At 41.3% G+C, this 19,760-nt stretch overlaps 1 protein-coding gene across 1 annotated transcript; it reads right to left on the minus strand.

Annotated features, from left to right (window-relative positions):
• Positions 1 to 2,941: 2,941 nt before the first annotated feature.
• LOC117517495 (sialidase-3-like) lies at positions 2,942 to 3,902 on the minus strand. The gene is made up of 2 exons (XM_034178526.1): positions 3,657 to 3,902; positions 2,942 to 3,569 (listed from the first exon to the last, which is right to left on the minus strand). Exons 1-2 carry the CDS (start codon positions 3,818 to 3,820, stop codon positions 2,942 to 2,944), a joined length of 792 nt encoding a protein of 263 aa, XP_034034417.1. The 5' UTR covers positions 3,821 to 3,902.
• Positions 3,903 to 19,760: the final 15,858 nt, after the last annotated feature.

Consider the following 19,760-nt stretch of genomic DNA (forward strand, 5'->3'; position numbering starts at 1 on the left):
CTGACTGAACAATATTCAATAGTAGAATAAATGTCATGGTCTGCCTCCCAATCCTGTTTTTAACCTACTTGTTTGTGAGTTTTGTCCCCCCAGATGGCGCACTTGGAGCCAGTCCACACCTGATGCGCCTCGCCGCTCATCACGGCCACACACCTGCCATGTATGGGTTGCCAGATACGTGACAATCATCTTCCTCTTTTTCCAGTCCTGCCTGGTGCTGTCTGAGACTCCTAACCTTGATCTCGTCTTCCTGCTGCTCCCATGGGCTAAGATGATGGAGCTTCTCGCAGCTATACTCAAGGTAACCTGGCCAGCTCTCTAATTCCTGTATTAGAGCATATTGTCTTTCCTGGTATTCCAGATGCTATCCTGCATGGCTCCCACGCTGCCCTGATTACTGGCTCCACGTCTAATTGCACAGCAACATCACTTTGGAACTCTCCGGCTCTCAGCTCAGAGCGCGGCGGCTCTGCTGTGCTTCAGTTAAGTTCCTTCATGTCTCTGTGGGATTCCGCTCTCACTCATTCCTGCCTCAGAAGATAATTCACAAACTGTGAATGATTCCTGAACAGTAAACCTTATTTCCTAAACGGAGAACATTATTTCCAGAACTGTGAACACGTCTGTGTTAAGCCTCCTGTGAACTGTGAATTGTTGAAGGCATCCTGTCTTACGAGTGCAATCATTCAACATCTTTCTCCTCTGTTCTCCTAGTTCCTGGTCTCGGCTCCATGCATCCCAGCTGGTCCCTGGCTCTGACCTTTCAAGATCTCAGTTTGTTTGCAAGACTGGCTTAACCTGTAGCTCCCTATTTTCCACCGCCTCGAGTGGGCTGATTCTCCACTCTGCAGACACCCCAGTGCAGCATTATTATTGCCCTTTTTGTAAATAACATCTTTTGTTCACAACCCATTCTGTTCCTTGCTCCCAGCATTTGGGTACAAAGCTTGAACCGGTCTGGTCCCACCCAGACCTCTAACCATAATAAATTTGTCGTTCATAACTGTACAGATTCAAAACAACAAGGTTCTAGATGATATGAGGTTAAATGATTTTAGCATCGCATGCCAGTGCCTAATAATGTATCAGTGACAATGACAGCTTATATTGAGCTAACTTTTTATTGAGGCAATATGACACCTGAACCATTTCAGTTGGAATTTAACTGTTTCAATATTATTTAAAAGCAGTCACAGCTATTTCCAGATTGCTCACAGTAAAAATATGTTGCATTGAGTGGGTGACCGGCGTTTTAAAGCACTGTCAACACATGATCTGTCTTTCAGAAAAAACCCAGTATCAACGGAAAACCATCACTTCATGAACAGAAGAAATTCAGGAAATAATACTTTTCAAAAATCAATTTTTATAAAGACCTGACTGCTGACAGCCTTCTTTGCAGCGAGAAAACATAACTGGAAGTTGTTTGTTGATTGAGTTTTGGGAAAACTGTTTCACCATTTAGTCGTGGTCACTGAGGTACTGTTGTCCTGTCAAGCGTACTTCAAGTGGTGGTGACAAAAGAAGCATTCACCTTCCTCACGTAGTCTGGGAAATGATCACAATCTTATTCTTTCCTCCAGTCATGACCATTTAAACTTGTTTTTGATTATGTCATCAGTCAACACAATGTTATCAAGCCTTTACCGGGGGACGAAATCTCACTTTGTTCAAAATGCCAGTCTCCTAACATTTCATTCTACCTACGAAAAACGGGCCATTTAAAAAAAAATTCTCTGAGTCCAAATGCTCAAACAGTCTGAAAGCACTATAGTAAGGCACAACATAAGGTAATTTAAGTTAAATAGGATGAAAATGTCATATTTTGTTATATTTCATGACATTTGATGTTATGCATAGGTCTTCAATGATGTTTTAAAGGTTACAAACATATTAATGTTGGATGGCACAACAGACCACCCCCACTTTCCTCCTCTCCTCTTACACGCCCCCTCTTTCACCCCTCTCCCTGCAGCAGCAGTCGGTGTAAGCCATGCCTCCAACACACGGAACGGAGAAGGAAACAGCCATTAATCTGTAAAATAAACTGTTGACTTCTGAATGTAACAGCAGTTACAGACAGTGGAGGATTTATTATCTTAATCACTGCTCTGCTTTCAGACTTTTTCCCTCTTTGCTCACCTTTGCTCTGAAATTTGAGACCAACTGCACCTGCGCTTGCTTCAGCACTTGCTTCAGAGAGGCAGAGAGAGAGAGACAGAGACTAAACCAATTTCTAAGAAAAAAAGAAAACTATGTGATGCATTGAAAAAAAAAAAAAAAAATCAACAAAAACCAGCATAAATTGGAATGCTATTTGGCCCTAAACAGACAGTACTCTGTGGTAGAATATCTGAGCACTGTGACCAACAAGCTCAGGAAATCCCTGACCATGTACAGACTCAGTGAGCACAGCCTTGCCGTGGAGAAGAGCAACAGAGACAGACCTGGCTCCACCAGGGAACACAGACTGTGCACCCACTGCTTACAACACCAGGTAGAGACCGAGCTGCACTTCCAAACCACCTGCCAGCTGTACCAAGACATCAGAGACACGTACTTCCCACAGATCACAAACACCCAAAAAGACTTTGAGAGCATGACCAACAAGGAAAAACTTCTGTATTTGTTGTGTGAAGTAGAACAATGTCCAAACACAGCAGCAAGGTTTGTGAGCTGCTGCAACATGAAAAGTAGGAGGAATGGACGTAAACCACCATAAACCCAAAACAGAAGATTAAACTGCTATGTTGTTTATCTATGTATAATATAACACATTTTATAGGATAGTAACTATTACACCCAAAACCATTTTGAGTGGCACCCTACTGTTGTGCCCTGTCATACATGGCCTTCGGCAGTCCAATTGATGGAAATCTGTCGTAGAGATGGAGAACTTTAATCCCTGACATTAGTGTGTCAAAAATCCTCTGTCATTTGACTACCCCTCCGCTTTCAAACCAATATTCTGGTTCAGACGGTTTCCTGCCCCCCACAAGCTTCGGCATGACATCATTGAGGTAAAAGACCGAAATGCAATGCCCTCAAATTCACTTTTTTCCCCACACTCCATCAGACAAAAAAACTGACCACTGTCCTCATTATAAACCAGGTCTGAGTATCCGCTCGGCCCTCTGTGGATGATCCTCGGCTGCTCCCATCCTGATAGCTGCAGTGGGGTTCGATTTAGGTAAACGCCCATATCTTTTCTACAATGTTTATTAGTCGGGTGCATGAAGATGAGCCAAGTTCCTGGCTTCAGAGATGGCACTGATGTCTCACATGCACTGCTTTCGGTTTTGTCAGATGGAAGAAATTCAGAAGTGGGAAAACTGATGATGCTTCCTTGGCAGCCATGAGGTTGCTCAATAAGCTCCAGAGCAAGGCGGTGTTTGTTAAAATTGACTCCGCCATTGTCACTCAGGGCCTCACATCTGTGACCTCCACTGTTACGGGCATTGCAGTATAGATGACTGTTGCCCTGGTTATCTATGATCTCCACCATTTCACATTCACAGGACTCTTCTCCAATCATCTCACCGATGTGCCACGTCTGACCAAAGTCATCACTGTACACACAGAATGCATGTGGGCGCACATTAATGGAGAAGACAAAGGTATGGGACAGGATATAAGCATAACATGGGATGATCAACCTTTCACTCTTCAGCTGAATTCCGTGACCCGGACCCACGGCGAATGTGGCCCATTTGTGGATAGTTTTTCCAATCATGCTCTCTGTTAAATCCTTCAGTTGACTCCAGGTTTGCCCTCCATCGGTGCTGCTAACGTAACAAAGACGAGCCTTATTCGTGCACATGAAGATCTGCTGTCTCTCCGTGACAGTGCTCAAGACACAAATGAAAAAAGGAACAGGGTTTCAGTATTCCTCTCGTACACGGGGCAAGGATTCATGGTACGGTGGTGTGGTAGAGTTGCTGTCGACAGCTCCTCACAGGGTGACCACTGGAAAGAGATGATTAAAAATATCACCACAGTTCATGTTAACAATAAGCGGCATGAAAAGACAATTAAATGGAAGCTGGAGCATGTTTTGCTTACACGATTCTAAGAGAAGTAAAGTGTCAGTCCGACTGATTTCACTGAAAGTGGGTGGGACTTGGTAGCATATTTGTATAACCCCTGTGAGTCGGAGCTGGATACTGTCGGATTAACTGCCGAGATTATTCACCTCTCATCTATGTCTTATTCACACCAACTGTTGAATGTCATCACAGTGATAAAAGTGAGTATTTAGACTGCAACCACAGCACTTTGGATAACGTAATGTCAAACAATCTGAATTCTGAAATCACCCCAGTTAGGTTTCTCTATCAGTCCTACAAATCAATCAATCAATCAATCATTTTTTTATATAGCGCCAAAATCACAACAACAGTTGCCCCAAGGCGCTTTATATTGTAAGGCAAGGCCATACATAATTATGTAAAACCCCACGGTCAAAACGACCCCCTGTGAGAAGCACTTGGCTACAGTGGGAAGGAAAAACTCCTTTTAAACAGGAAGAAACCTACAGCAGAACCAGGCTCAGGGGAGGGGCAGTCTCTGCTGGACTGGTTGGGCTGAGGGAGAGAACCAGGAAAAAAGACATGCTGTGGAGGGGAGCAGAGATCGATCACTAATGATTAAATGCAGAGTGGTGCATACAGAGCAAAAAGAGAAAGAAACAGTGCATCATGGGAACCCCCCAGCAGTCTACGTCTATAGCAGCATAACTAAGGGATGGTTCAGGGTCACCTGATCCAGCCCTAACTATAAGCTTTAGCAAAAAGGAAAGTTTTAAGCCTAATCTTAAAAGTAGAGAGGGTGCTGTCTCCCTGATCTGAATTGGGAGCTGGTTCCACAGGAGAGGAGCCTGAAAGCTGAAGGCTCTGCCTCCCATTCTACTCTTACAAACCCTAGGAACTACAAGTAAGCCTGCAGTCTGAGAGCGAAGCGCTCTATTGGGGTGATATGGTACTACGAGGTCCCTAAGATAAGATGGGACCTGATTATTCAAAACCTTATAAGTAAGAAGAAGAATTTTAAATTCTATTCTAGAATTAACAGGAAGCCAATGAAGAGAGGCCAATATGGGTGAGATATGCTCTCTCCTTCTAGTCCCCGTCAGTACTCTAGCTGCAGCATTTTGGAATTAACTGAAGGCTTTTTAGGGAACTTTTAGGACAACCTGATAATAATGAATTACAATAGTCCAGCCTAGAGGAAATAAATGCATGAATTAGTTTTTCAGCATCACTCTGAGACAAGACCTTTCTGATTTTAGAGATATTGCGTAAATGCAAAAAAGCAGTCCTACATATTTGTTTAATATGCGCTTTGAATGACATATCCTGATCAAAAATGACTCCAAGATTTCTCACAGTATACTAGAGGTCAGGGTAATGCCATCCAGAGTAAGGATCTGGTTAGACACCATGTTTCTAAGATTTGTGGGGCCAAGTACAATAACTTCAGTTTTATCTGAGTTTAAAAGCAGGAAATTAGAGGTCATCCATGTCTTTATGTCTGTAAGACAATCCTGCAGTTTAGCTAATTGGTGTGTGTCCTCTGGCTTCATGGATAGATAAAGCTGGGTATCATCTGCGTAACAATGAAAATTTAAGCAATACCGTCTAATAATACCTGCCTAAGGGAAGCATGTATAAAGTGAATAAAATTGGTCCTAGCACAGAACCTTGTGGAACTCCATAATTAACTTTAGTCTGTGAAGAAGATTCCCCATTTACATGAACAAATTGTAATCTATTAGACAAATATGATTCAAACCACCGCAGCGCAGTGCCTTTAATACCTATGGCATGCTCTATCTCTGTAATAAATTTATGGTCAACAGTATCAAAAGCAGCACTGAGGTCCTAACAGAACAAGCACAGAGATGAGTCCACTGTCCGAGGCCATAAGAAGATCATTTGTAACCTTCACTAATGCTGTTTCTGTACTATGATGAATTCTAAAACCTGACTGAAACTCTTCAAATAGACCATTCCTCTGCAGATGATCAGTTAGCTGTTTACAACTACCCTTTCAAGAATTTTTGAGAGAAAAGGAAGGTTGGAGATTGGCCTATAATTAGCTAAGATAGCTGGGTCAAGTGATGGCTTTTTAAGTAATGGTTTAATTACTGCCACCTTAAAAGCCTGTGGTACATAGCCAACTAACAAAGATAGATTGATCATATTTAAGATCGAAGCATTAAATAATGGTAGGGCTTCCTTGAGCAGCCTGGTAGGAATGGGGTCTAATAAACATTTTGATGGTTTGGATGAAGTAACTAATGAAAATAACTCAGACAGAACAATCGGAGAGAAAGAGTCTAACCAAATACCGGCATCACTGAAAGCAGCCAAAGATAACGATACGTCTTTGGGATGGTTATGAGTAATTTTTTCTCTAATAGTTAAAATTTTGTTAGCAAAGAAAGTCATGAAGTCATTACTAGTTAAAGTTAATGGAATACTCAGCTCAATAGAGCTCTGACTCTTTGTCAGCCTGGCTACAGTGCTGAAAAGAAACCTGGGGTTGTTCTTATTTTCTTCAATTAGTGATGAGTAGAAAGATTCCTAGCTTTACGGAGGGCTTTTTATAGAGCAACAGACTCTTTTCCAGGCTAAGTGAAGATCTTCTAATTAGTGAGACGCCATTTCCTCTCCAACTTACGGGTTATCTGCTTTAAGCTACGAGTTTGTGAGTTATACCACGGAGTCAGGACACTTCTGATTTAAAGCTCTCTTTTTCAGAGGAGCTACAGCATCCAAAGTTGTCTTCAATGAGGATGGTAAAACTATTGACGAGATACTCTATCTCCCTTACAGAGTTAGGTAGCTACTCTGCACTGTGTTGGTATATGGCATTAGAGAACATAAAGAAGGAATCATATCCTTAAACCTAGTTACAGCGCTTTCTGAAAGACTTCTAGTGTATGAAACTTATTCCCCACTGCTGGGTAGTCCATCAGAGTAAATGTAAATGTTATTAAGAAATGATCAGACAGAAGGGAGTTTTCAGGGAATACTGTTAAGTCTTCTATTTCCATACCATAAGTCAGAACAAGATCTAAGATATGATTAAGTGGTGGGTGGACTCATTTACTTTTGAGCAAAGCCAATAGAGTCTAATAATAGATTAAATGCAGTGTTGAGGCTGTCATTCTCAGCATCTGTGTGGATGTTAAAATCGCCCACTATAATTATCTTATCTGAGCTAAGCACTAAGTCAGACAAAAGGTCTGAAAATTCACAGAGAAACTCACAGTAACGACCAGGTGGACATAGATAATAACAAATAAAACTGGTTTTTGGGACTTCCAATTTGGATGGACAAGACTAAGAGACAAGCTTTCAAATGAATTAAAGCTCTGTCTGGGTTTTTGATTATTAATAAGCTGGAATGGAAGATTGCTGCTAATCCCCGCCCCGGCCCGTGCTACGAGCATTCTGACAGTTAGTGTGACTCGGGGGTGTTGACTCATTTAACTAACATATTCATCCTGCTGTAACCAGGTTTCTGTTAGGCAGAATAAATCAATATGTTGATCAATTATTATATCATTTACCAACAGGGACTTAGAAGAGAGAGACCTAATGTTTAATAGACCACATTTAACTGTTTTAGTCTGTGGTGCAGTTGAAGGTGCTATATTATTTTTTCTTTTGAATTTTTATGCTTAAATAGATTTTTGCTGGTTATTGGTAGTCTGGGAGCAGGCACCGTCTCTACGGGGATGGGGTAATGAGGGGATGGCAGGGGGAGAGAAGCTGCAGAGAGGTGTGTAAGACTACAACTCTGCTTCCTGGTCCCAACCCTGGATAGTCACGGTTTGGAGGATTTAAGAAAATTGGCCAGATTTCTAGAAATGTGAGCTGCTCCATCCAAAGTGGGATGGATGCCGTCTCTCCTAACAAGACCAGGTTTTCCCCAGAAGCTTTGCCAATTATCTATGAAGCCCACTTCATTTTTTGGACACCACTCAGACAGCCAGCAATTCAAGGAGAACATGCGGCTAAACATGTCACTCCCGGTCTGATTGGGGAGGGGCCCAGAGAAAACTACAACTGTTAATGTAGAAATTACATGAAATTTAAAAATAAAATTAAAAATGCCCCATGTGTTTTATGTGTCAGGGTTCCCCCCACACATTGGAATCATGGCGCTGCACCGTTATACTGTCACTGCAGCGCCGCTACACTGTGGCATCATCTTGCGATGTTTTAGACTTGGTGGGAATCCGGCCACGCGCAAACCCATTTTTGCAGGGAAATTTCATATACAACTTCAGCCTGATGATCAGAGGACGATCTCTGCATTTTTGTTTCGTCTTGCTGGTGACCACAGCCCCTGTCACCGTGGAGGAGCCGCCAGAAAAACGTCCCAATGTGCGGTCCAGGGAGGGCACACCGGCGGAGAGCATCACAGAGGCCGAGACGGGTGCACAACTGGCTCAATCGACGCTGTCTGCTGCGGGATCGACCAGATCGGAGGCTAACAACAATGCTGCAGCCACTGTGACAAGGAACAGGGAGGCTTTTATGAAGAAAATTGCAGAACGAAAATCAACATTCTTGAGGTACCGAGACATACTTTCATTCTTTGAGTTTTTGGTGCTGTATAATAGCGTGCATTATTTCCATCCTTCTACTGTAGGTTTTAAAGGACAAGTCCCACTGAAATCATAACGTCTGAGTGTTTCCAACAGCATTTACGTAGCCTTGAGGAAACATCCCAGCGTACCGGTGAATGGAATGTAGCTGCTAACGTTACAAACGGAGCCACAGATTAATTGCAAAGTTTACATAAGGGTGATGTCATGTTATGATGGCTCGATCTGAAGTGATGACTGTTAATTTTGATACAGTCACGGTAAAAGCAGCAGCTGCTTACCACTGTGAGAAAACTTTTATCATGAATGCAGCCTGTAAACAGTCTGTGTTAGAGGTTCAGCTTTGTGCACGCTTATGAGTGTTGCCATCAATATAAGGGCCTATTAAAAAAAAAAGTTTATCATCCTTGACATCAGGAAAAGTGACGAGGGCAGGCAGATTTTATTTTCTTAGAAACAGGGAACAAACAATACAGTAACATTTTGAGACAGGGAAATTAAACTTCCCCTTTGACAAAACCATCCTCACAGCTCTGCAACAGTATTTGATTAAAATCCACAAAAATATGTACAAAAAATAAAATAGTGCTTTTCCATCTGCATCAGACGCTCAAAGTGCTTTATAATAATGCCTTACATTCACCCCGATGTCAGGGTGCTACCATACAAGGTACTCACTACACACCGGGAGCAGGGTGCCCAAGTTTAGTCCTCGAGATCTACTTTCCTGACACTCTTAGTTGTCTCCCTGCTCCAACACACCTGAATCCATTGAAAGACTCATTAAAAGCCTGCTAACGAGTCTTTCATTGGATTCAGGTGTGTTGGAGCAGGGAGCAAATAATATATTCTGACTGTTTCCCAGTGTAAGAAATCCATCTGCGTGTTCAGCCAGCCTGTAAAAACAGCATCGTGGAGACATTCCACATGCACATTGATGGCGACAGTAAAATAATGTCCTGTGACAGAGACAGCAGTGGCAGTACATTAGGATCCAAAATTCGACAGACTCTGAAAAAGTTAAAGAGTTTTGGGGTGAAATGTGTCGTCTCCTCTCTGCACATCCTCTGTAAATCCGAGAGACCACTTTTGAATGAAAGGTCAGAAAATTCCTTATTGGATGTAGCAGCGTTCGTTTCATTCTGTCAGCCATCGGGATGTTTCAGCTTTTCCCAAAATGCACGTCACATGCCAAGAAATGCCAAGTAAGACATTTTTCAGAAATGCACCTGATGACTCGTGGAGCAAGAGGGATAATTAGCAATTAAATATATAAACGACCACTAATTACTGCATGTGTGCAGACGGACTGACAATCATGAATACTTTGATGTTGTGCTGCTAACCTGGATGTTAAATGGCTTTTCTTTTTTTTTCTTTTTTTTACATCTAAAGGATCATTTTTGGGGTTATTTTTCCATTCCATTTTTTTCCATTGTTCTTGCAAGAAGGAAGGCATAAGTACTTTTAAGTCTGCGTAAATTGGTTTCAGTATCAAGTTTAGTTATTCTTACTTTGCAAGTTCGTCATCAGCAGTTACATTTGGGTTGGGTGGGGGGGGGGGGGGGGGGGCAAGCTGGACGTTTTGTTTTTTGGACAATACAGATGGGTGTCAAAATCTGAATCACAAGGTGAGAATTTCACACTTTCCCAACCTGGTGATATTGTGACTTGGGAATTCAAACTTTTCAAATTGAATATTATGCAAGGGAAATGTGTAAAAAGTCTGGAACCTCTCACATTTTAAATTTCTTTCTGGACATTCTTTTTTCTTTCAAAAAGGTTTATTGCACATTCATAACATGTACACAGTGTGTCAGTGAAACATAAACATTTTAGATCAATTTCCCTAATCAAAAATTCAGCACAGAGTCAGACCAGAAACGGTACTAAAAGATTTTTATTTTTGTCTTAGGACTTCAGGCCACAAGGTCAGACAGGACCCCGAGTGAAAGTGTTTGGCGCTGCTTCAGGTGATACTTTTCAACAGCACCACTATACTAAAAATTTCTGAGAAGAACCCTGTGAGAACCCTGTGTATATTCCACCGAGCGCGGACGTGCACAAGGCCAAGCGCCTCGGCGGATCAGATTATGAGCATGGAGAGAGACTTTCCGGACTCTCTTGTTATAATTCTCGGTGATTTTAACAAAGGGAATCTCAGTCAGGAATTACCAAAATACAAACAGTTTGTTAAATGCCCGACCAGAGAAGGGAGCACGTTAGATCATTGTTACACGACAGTGAGCGGCGCCTACCGCGCGGTGGCCCGTGCAGCTTTGGGACTCTCATCATGTGATGGTCCACTTGATCCCCACGTACAGACAGAGACTTAAACTCTCTAAACCTGTTGTGAGGACGTCTAAAGTGTGGAGCAATGAAGCTGTACAGGAGCTACGCGCGTGCTTGGCCACCACGGATTGGGATATGTTTGAGGCTTCAACAGACAGTCTAGATGACTACACGGACACTGTGACGTCATAATTAATTTTGTGAAGACAGCATCATCCCCAGCGTACCAGGTGAGATATAACAATGACCAAGCCCTGTTTCACACCTAAACTCCAGCAGCTCCGTCAGCAGAAAGAGGTGGCTTTCAGAGAAGGAGACAGACAGCTATAGAGGTGCAAAGTACAGATTTAGCAAGGTGGCAAAGGCTAAATCCATGTACAGTTCACGTCTGCAGCAAAGGTTCTCTGCCAACGACTCAGCCTCTGTGTGGGGGGGTTGAAAGAGATCACCAACTACAAGCCCAAGCACCTCGTTCTATTGACGACCTCAAGCTGGCCAACGACCTGAACGTCTTCTATTCACGGTTTGAAGACAAGGACTCACACACCCCCCCACACAACTGGATATTCAAACACTCTGGACCTCCCCCCTCTCACTGCTGCCCTCCCCACTCCCCCTGTTGCCCTCTCGGTCCAAGAGAAGGACGTGAGGAGACATTTCAAAAGGCTAAATCCACGTAAGCCCCGGCCCAGACTGTGTCTCTCCTGCCACCCTGAGACACTGCGCTGATGAGCTGGCCCCAGTCTTCACAGGGATCTTCAACACCTGCCTGGAATCATGCATGCCATGTTCCAGTCTGTTTCAAGTCCTCAATCATAGTTCCAGTCCCCAGAACCCACGCATCACTGGACTTAATGACTACAGACCTGTGGCTCTCACGTCTGTAGTCATGAAGACCTTCGAACCCTGGTTTTATCCCACCTGAAGTCCATCACCGACCCCCTCCTGGACCCCCTGCAGTTTGCCTACAGAGCCAACAGGTCTGTAGATGACGCCATAAACCTGGCCCTGCACTCCATCCTGCAGCACCTGGACTCCCCAGGAACCTACGCTAGGATCCTGTTTGTGGACTTCAGCTCTGCATTCAACACCATCCTTCCAGCTTTGCTCCAGGACAAGCTTTCTCTGCTCCACGTGCCAACTCCACCTGCAGGTGGATCACAGACTTCCTGACGGACCGGAGTCAGCGTGTGAGGCTGGGAAAAATGTCTCGAACACTCTTCAAATAGACCATTCCTCTGCAGATGATCAGTTAGCTGTTTTACAACTACCCTTTCAAGAATTTTTAGAGAAAAGGGAGGTTGGAGATTGGCCTATAATTAGCTAAGATAGCTGGGTCAAGTGATGGCTTTTTAAGTAATGGTTTAATTACTGACATCTTAAAAGCCTGTGGTACATAGCCAACTAACAAAGTTCCCAACTTCAGTGGACTGGTACTTGGCTCAGACCTTGTCATAGCAAGCTGAGACTGCAGTGCTTGTTGATGAGGTCAAAAGCTGCGGTTTAGTTCATAAATGTGTATTCTGTATGTTCTGACACAAATGAAGCTATACATGTTTCTAACTCGACATAATAACTAACTTTTTACTTATTAATTCAAGGAAATAATGTATGAGGATGATGGTTGCATGCCGTGATGGGCAGCAGTGCTTTGTAGTTGCAGTTTTCCTGTTCTACCACTAGATGATGAGATGATGTGCATGGTCAGAGTTGTACGTATAATTTCCAAACATTTTTTAAGTAACTGCAAGTTGGTAAATTACACACATTGCGTAGAAATGTTCATACGCACAGTTAAGCACAAATCTGTGCATACAAATGGTTGATAAATGAAGGCCCACACATACTAAATTTTGTTTGCATGACAGCATTTAGAACCTTTTCTACACAGTTTGATAAATGAGGACCCAAGTTTCAAAAATTCAGATAACAGTTTTGTATTTACACAATTTGAACATTATAGCTGGAAGATGCTCATAATTACTGTGATATTGATGTGCAGTTACATATAATACCACAGCAACAGTAGGTTCTTTAGCTCACCATAACATTCCATTGTGGTACTGGGAATAAATTATTTATTGTAGTTTTTATCAGTCACTTTAGTGCATTCCTCACACCACTATTAACATTTGCACAAGAGTTAGTTCAACCTCCACAACATAGTCATTTGTGCACATTATAGTAGTAGATTCTCATTCCTTCCAACAAATTGCAAATGCTTTTGGACATGCATCAATTGCTTTCATGCAAGTCTCTGCTCTTTTATAACATCATCATTTGCTTATGTCATGTCAGTCAAAATTAACTATATTTGTAAGTGCTGAATAGTCATTCCCTAATATGTGTATGTCACAAACATGAATGAGTGAAGCTCTTCAGACTGTTTTTTTTTTTTTTTTTTTAGCAAATGCTTCATGGGAACAATAGCATGACTAAAAGACAGTAGGGCTGTACAATATGGTCAAATTATCACATCTCAATATTGTCATATTAATATGATATATGATATGACTATGATTTCACACAAAGTGCAGCAACCGTGAAAGTTAAATATTCTTAAACAAAACAGTCACTCATTTTGCACTCAACATAAGGTTAGGATACACTGCCCTCCAAAAGTATTTCACACATTTTAATTTGTTTATGCCATTTCAAATACAAGAAATACACACACACACACACACATATATATATATATATATAAAGAATAAAAATTTCTAAAGTTATCTTCCTCAAACTCAAGCTGAAAGCAAATCTCTAAAACTTGATAAAACCTGTAAATAATAATCAGTTTTATTGCCAGTTTTCTTTAGACAAGTCAGGGGATGGAAACATGAACATTTCCAAGTCACTGAATATGTATTGGACTTTATTTACATCAATTATGAAGAAATACAAAAGTTTCTTTCACCAAAACATCAATTCTAGACTTTCATCTCAGATGTATTTTCTGGCAAATTGTATCTGAACTTTCAGGTCTTCGTTTAAAGAAAACCCTCCTCTACACCACTTCATCAGGAAGCTGGATTTTATATTTTTAATTAATTTATATCAAGTTGTAGAGATTTGCTTTCAGTTTGAGTTTAAGAAAGATAACTTTAGATTATTTATCTAAAGTTGTGTCACTGATGTGTCACTAAGACAGCAAAATTAAGAGGTTATTTAATCAACAGCTGCCTGCTCGTTTAAAATCACTGAAGAAACACGTATATATAAGGCAACCCAAATTAAAGGAGAAATGGTGCTTTAACAACTGGACCTCATGTCTGGCATAAAACACGGTCGTTTACTCAACAATATAACTTGGTGTCATTATTAGTCTGTGGTTCAAATGACATGTTCAGTTCAAATCTGACGCAAACATTTTCTTCTTCTACTAAGGAGCTGAGTCCCATCAACCCCACTTTACAATCATATATGAACCAAGCAGGACATAGTGTGCTTCTACAATACTGTCACACAGAAATGGAAGGTCAGCCTCATAAAAGAGGGGTGAGGATGCTGGGAGGAAGGGGAACAGGACAAAACAGGAAGAGGAAAAAGAGGTCAAGTACATAGGTGGATTCCTGATAAAATCAGGGCTACAATTGTGGATCATGTTGTCAATCACAGTCTCACAATGGCTGAGGCTGGTTGAATAGTGCAGCCAAATGTTGGGAGAACCATTGTAAATTAAATGATTCAAACATTTTGTTGGGAGAATGGGTGTGTGTAACGGACAGTAATTCAACTCTAAACAGTCTGCACTGCACTACTGTCATTGTGTCATACAAGAACTTGTCACTTTTACATTTTGCATTTAAACTTACAGCTTTACTGCAGCACAGATTTGTGTATTGTAGTGTTGCAGCAAAGATTTGCCATATTTACTGTAATTTTACTCTGCATCACAGAGGATTGCAAGGCAACCTTACAGAGGTGGAAGAGGGCCCCATTTGTGCAACGATGATAGCAAACAATGCCATCAGGTTGAGAGAGATACAAAGAGCTGTTACAGAGGATGACAACATCTTTAGGTATATTGAATCTGTCTCTCAGGAGAAATGAATGTGCATGAAACAACTGTACAATGTGCTATTTGAACAGAACAGAGACAGAGTGAATGAAATCCATCACCAGTGGTAAACCGGTGTGAAAGTAAGCCTCTTGACTGCTCCCTTTTTTGCACTTGGTGTCGCCACAGCAAAATCGAGGTGGATCTGCATGTTGAATTGGCACAGTTTTATGACGGATGCCCTTCCAGACGTAACTCCACGTTACATGGAAATGTGTTCTATGCATACTCTAATGTTTATATACCCTACACTGACATTACTTACAGTTCTGTGTATTCACAGTGCTACGATATGTTCTCTAAAATGCTTTATGTTACACAGGAAAAATTGTTATAGTTTTGTCGCTCCCTTTTCTGTGATAAAATGTACACTGGAGCTGGAGACAGAGAATCACTGTACACATTTATATTGTATACCTTGATGCAAGTTTCAATCTGGCGAAAGGTAGAAGGCGTGGAGGAATCGCATTGGACAGAGATCAACCATTGATGTCACAAGCCAACGAGGACAGAATATTGGGTGCAGCGATCTCAGAAAACGGTGTCCTCACACATATCCCGTCTTGGTCCAGACAACACACAACATCTGCTGACCCTTTTTAGACATGCTTTACAGGAACATTAGGCATATTCTGAATATTCAAAACAGTATTTACAGTCAACTATATGTGCTCTTAATTATACAAAATGTTAAGACACATTTACTGCCTAAAACTAACAATATTCATTTTTATTTTTATTAGTTTAGCTTAGGCACAATAAATGTGTGGTTTATGGGTAAACACACAACATTTACAAAGAGATATCACACTTCAACTTCAAAATACATCATTTCTTTTAGATGATGAAACACCATAAGATATTGAGGTGTTTTAAAGCAAGTTTGAGTTTTTTTTTTTTTTTTGTAGCCTTCTGTGTGCTTTCTCACACAAGTATGTAACTTGATAATTATTGTTTGGTTAATGAAATTTAAATAAATTGCACATTTGATGAAACTGTAATGTTTGGACATTTCAGAGCTGATTTTCTATTGTAAGATTAAAGAAAACAATAAAAATAAAACACTATGTTTCAAGTGTGCCTGAAACCTTTGCACAGTACTGTACTAAGATTTTACTTTTTCAAACTGCATTTGCCCAAACATCTTATGCATTTGGCCTCATGTGCCTTTGTGCTTCTCTTGCAGGATCTAGAATGCTTTTTGGTGTTTTTTGTTCATCACCTTGCAAAACGGAGCAGATTTATGTGCCCGTGTAAACTCAGAAGGTGCAGAGGATGGAAGTGTCAGTATCATTTTTGTCCATTGTGGAGCTCCTTAGTAAGCTAAAATAATTTTATTTTCTTGATTGATGTTCTTAAAGCTCAAATCTTAACAGAAAAGCCGGATTTTTTTTTTTAAATATATAACATTAAGAAGCAGCAGCTGCTGATCTGCTCCCTCCCCCCATTCAAAAAAGGTCATGGACTTCCCTCTTTCAGGAGGAACTTGTTACCTGTATAAAAGACACCTGTTCACACACTCAATCAATCACACTCCAACCTGTCCACCATAGCCAAGACCAAAGAGCTGTCTAAGGACACCAGGGACAAAACTGTAGACCTGCACAAGGCTGGGATGGACTACAGGACAACAGGCAATCAGCTTGGTAGAAGACAAACTGTTACGATTATTTATTAGAAAGTGGAAGAAACACAAGATGACTGTCAATCTCCCTCGGTCTGGGATTCAATGCAAGATCTCACTTTGTGGGGTAAGGATGATTCTGAGAAAGCTCAGAACTAAACAGGAGGACCTGGTCAATGACCTGAAGAGAGCTGGAACCACAGTCACAAAGATTACATTAGTAACACATGATGCTGTCATGGTTTAAAATCCTGCAGGAATGTACTGGGTGCACACTCCATGTGGCTGAGCTACGTAAATGAGGCATGCACAGTTAAAGCAGGGGGAACAGATTTTGGGGGAGACCGTTTAGTCTTTGATACCATTTGTTAGTCTATAAAGGATACTATCCTACATAACACTGTCAAATATGAAAGAATTTTAATCTTTTTTGACAGTTATGAATTTTTGAAAATTCGTTTCACACACAGTTTAATTATGATACACCGGGCCAGCGCATGCCACGTGCCAGTTAAAGCGTGCGTTTTTTCAATTAAAATGTACCTGCTGTGTATGGCATGCCAGAGCATTGCAGTGATATAACGTGCTATCACCTTTTATCATCATTCACTTGAGTCTCATGAATGTCACAAATTGCTCTATGAAAATTAATGACAACATACACACAATCCAATGCAACTTAATACACCTTAACTAAAGTGATATGAAATATACAATGACATGGCTAAAATTATTCTCTATTGAGCTAACTCTTCTCTAACTCAGCTAATATATTAGAAGGTTGACCGTGTGTGTGTTCGTGCACGCAGACTTTCAACCTAAGGGCCCCAGTGACCTCCCCCTGCACGTTAAATCGTTATACTAAAATCGCATTCTCAATTCATGCCTCTCTGAAATGTTATTTCTTAACAATCCTGACGTATTCCTACAATATTATTAATAATATTACATAGGGCATTCAGATAGACACGATCGTGTCAGATGTCAGAAGTGAAGCAGAATAGCACGATTATTACCAGGGTCTGTGTGTGAGTTTCTCCATGTCAAACTGAAGTTGCATCAGGCAGGGTATCCAGCTTAAAACTTGTGCCCAATCAATCAATCAATCAACTTTTTCTTATATAGCGCCAAATCACAACAAACAGTTGCCCCAAGGCGCTCCATATTGCAAGGCAAGGCCATACAATAACCATGAAAAAACCCCAACGGTCAAAACGACCCCCTATGAGCAAGCACTTGGCCACAGTGGGAGGAAAAACTCCCTTTTAACAGGAAGAAACCTCCAGCAGAACCAGGCTCAGGGAGGGGCAGTCTTCTGCTGAGACTGGTTGGGGCTGAGGGAAAGAACCAGGAAAAGACATGCCGAGAAGGGGGGCAGAGATCGATCACTAATGATTAAATGCAGAGTGATGCATACGGAGCAAAAAAAGAAAGAAACAGTGCATCATGGGAACCCCCCCACAGTCTACGTCTAAGCAACATAACCAAGGGATGGTCCAGGGTCACCCGATCCAGCCCTAACTATAAGCCTTAGCGAAAAGGAAAGTTTTAAGCCTAATCTTAAAAGTAGAGAGGGTATCTGTCTCCCTGATCTGAATTGGGAGCTGGTTCCACAGGAGAGGAGCCTGAAAGCTGAAGGCTCTGCCTCCCATTCTACTCTTACAAACCCTAGGAACTACAAGTAAGCCCGCAGTCTGAGAGCGAAGCGCTCTAATGGTGGTAATATGGTACTACGACGGTCCCTAAGATTAAGATGGGACCTGATTATTCAAAACCTTATAAGTAAGAAGAAGAATTTTAAATTCTATTCTAGAATTAACAGGAAGCCAATGAAGAGAGGCCAACACGGGTGAGATATGCTCTCTCCTGCTAGTCCCCGTCAGTACTCTAGCTGCAGCATTCTGAACCAACTGAAGGCTTTTTAGGGAACTTTTAGGACAACCTGATAATAATGAATTACAATAGTCCAGCCTAGAGGAAATAAATGCATGAATTAGTTTTTCAGCATCACTCTGAGACAAGACCTTTCTGATTTTAGAGATATTGCGTAAATGCAAAAAGGCAGTCCTACATATTTGTTTAATATGCGCTTTGAATGACATATCCTGATCAAAATAACTCCAAGATTTCTCACAGTATTACCAGAGATCAGGGAAATGCCATCCAGAGTAACGATCTGGTTAGGACACCATGCTTCCAAGATTTGTGGGGCCAAGTACAATAACTTCAGTTTTATCGAGTTAAAAGCAGGAAATTAGAGGTCATCCATGTCTTTATGTCTGTAAGACAATCCTGCAGTTTAGCTAATTGGTGTGTATCCTCTGGCTTCATGGATAGATAAAGCTGGGTATCATCTGCGTAACAATGAAAATTTAAGCAATACCGTCTAATAATACTGCCCAAGGGAAGCATGTATAAAGTGAATAAATTGGTCCTAGCACAGAACCTTGTGGAACTCCATAATTAACTTTAGTCTGTGAAGAAGATTCCCCAATTTACATGAACAAACTGTAATCTATTAGACAAATATGATTCAAACCACCGCAGCACAGTGCCTTTAATACCTATGGCATGCTCTAATCTCTGTAATAAAATTTTATGGTCAACAGTATCAAAACGCAGCACTGAGGTCCAACAGAACAAGCACAGAGATAAGTCCACTGTCTCGAAGCCATAAGAAGATCATTTGTAACCTTCACTAATGCTGTTCTGTACTATGATGAATTCTAAAACCTGACTGAAACTCTTCAATAGGACCATTCCTCTGCAGGTGATCAGTTAGCTGTTTTACAACTACCCTCTCAAAGATTCTTGAGAGGGTAGTTGTCAGGGGGAGGGAAGACGAGATCAGACCTTCCCTCACCTGCATTGGTGAGGGAAGGTCACCAATGCAGATCTGTACTCCATCTGCAGCACCCAGGAGCAGCTGCATTCAGGCTGGTCATCACAAAATGTAGCATATTATTACAGTTATCATATTTAAAATTTGTTGAGCTATTACATAATGCAGCGTTATGAGACACGTACATTGAGGATTGGGAGTAACACAGAGGACAGATGTAATCAGATGACTGCTCGCCTTCATTACACAGAATCAGCACTTGTTAGATGTAAAGTGGAATGTCAACAATGAGAAAAGGCTTTCATTTTGAATTTGTATTTCTTTC

This window comes from Thalassophryne amazonica, chromosome 9 (genome assembly GCF_902500255.1).
Source record: "Thalassophryne amazonica chromosome 9, fThaAma1.1, whole genome shotgun sequence".
Taxonomy (NCBI): Eukaryota; Metazoa; Chordata; class Actinopteri; order Batrachoidiformes; family Batrachoididae; genus Thalassophryne; species Thalassophryne amazonica.

Bases quoted from the DNA above. Each gene is read 5' to 3' on its own strand.
- LOC117517495 (XM_034178526.1), bottom strand. From the start codon at position 3,820: ATGTGCACGAATAAGGCTCGTCTTTGTTACGTTAGCAGCACCGATGGA. The intron at 3,570-3,656 runs GTTGATCATCCC...CTGTGTGTACAG, and splicing joins ATTCAGCTGAAGAGTGAAAG to TGATGACTTTGGTCAGACGT.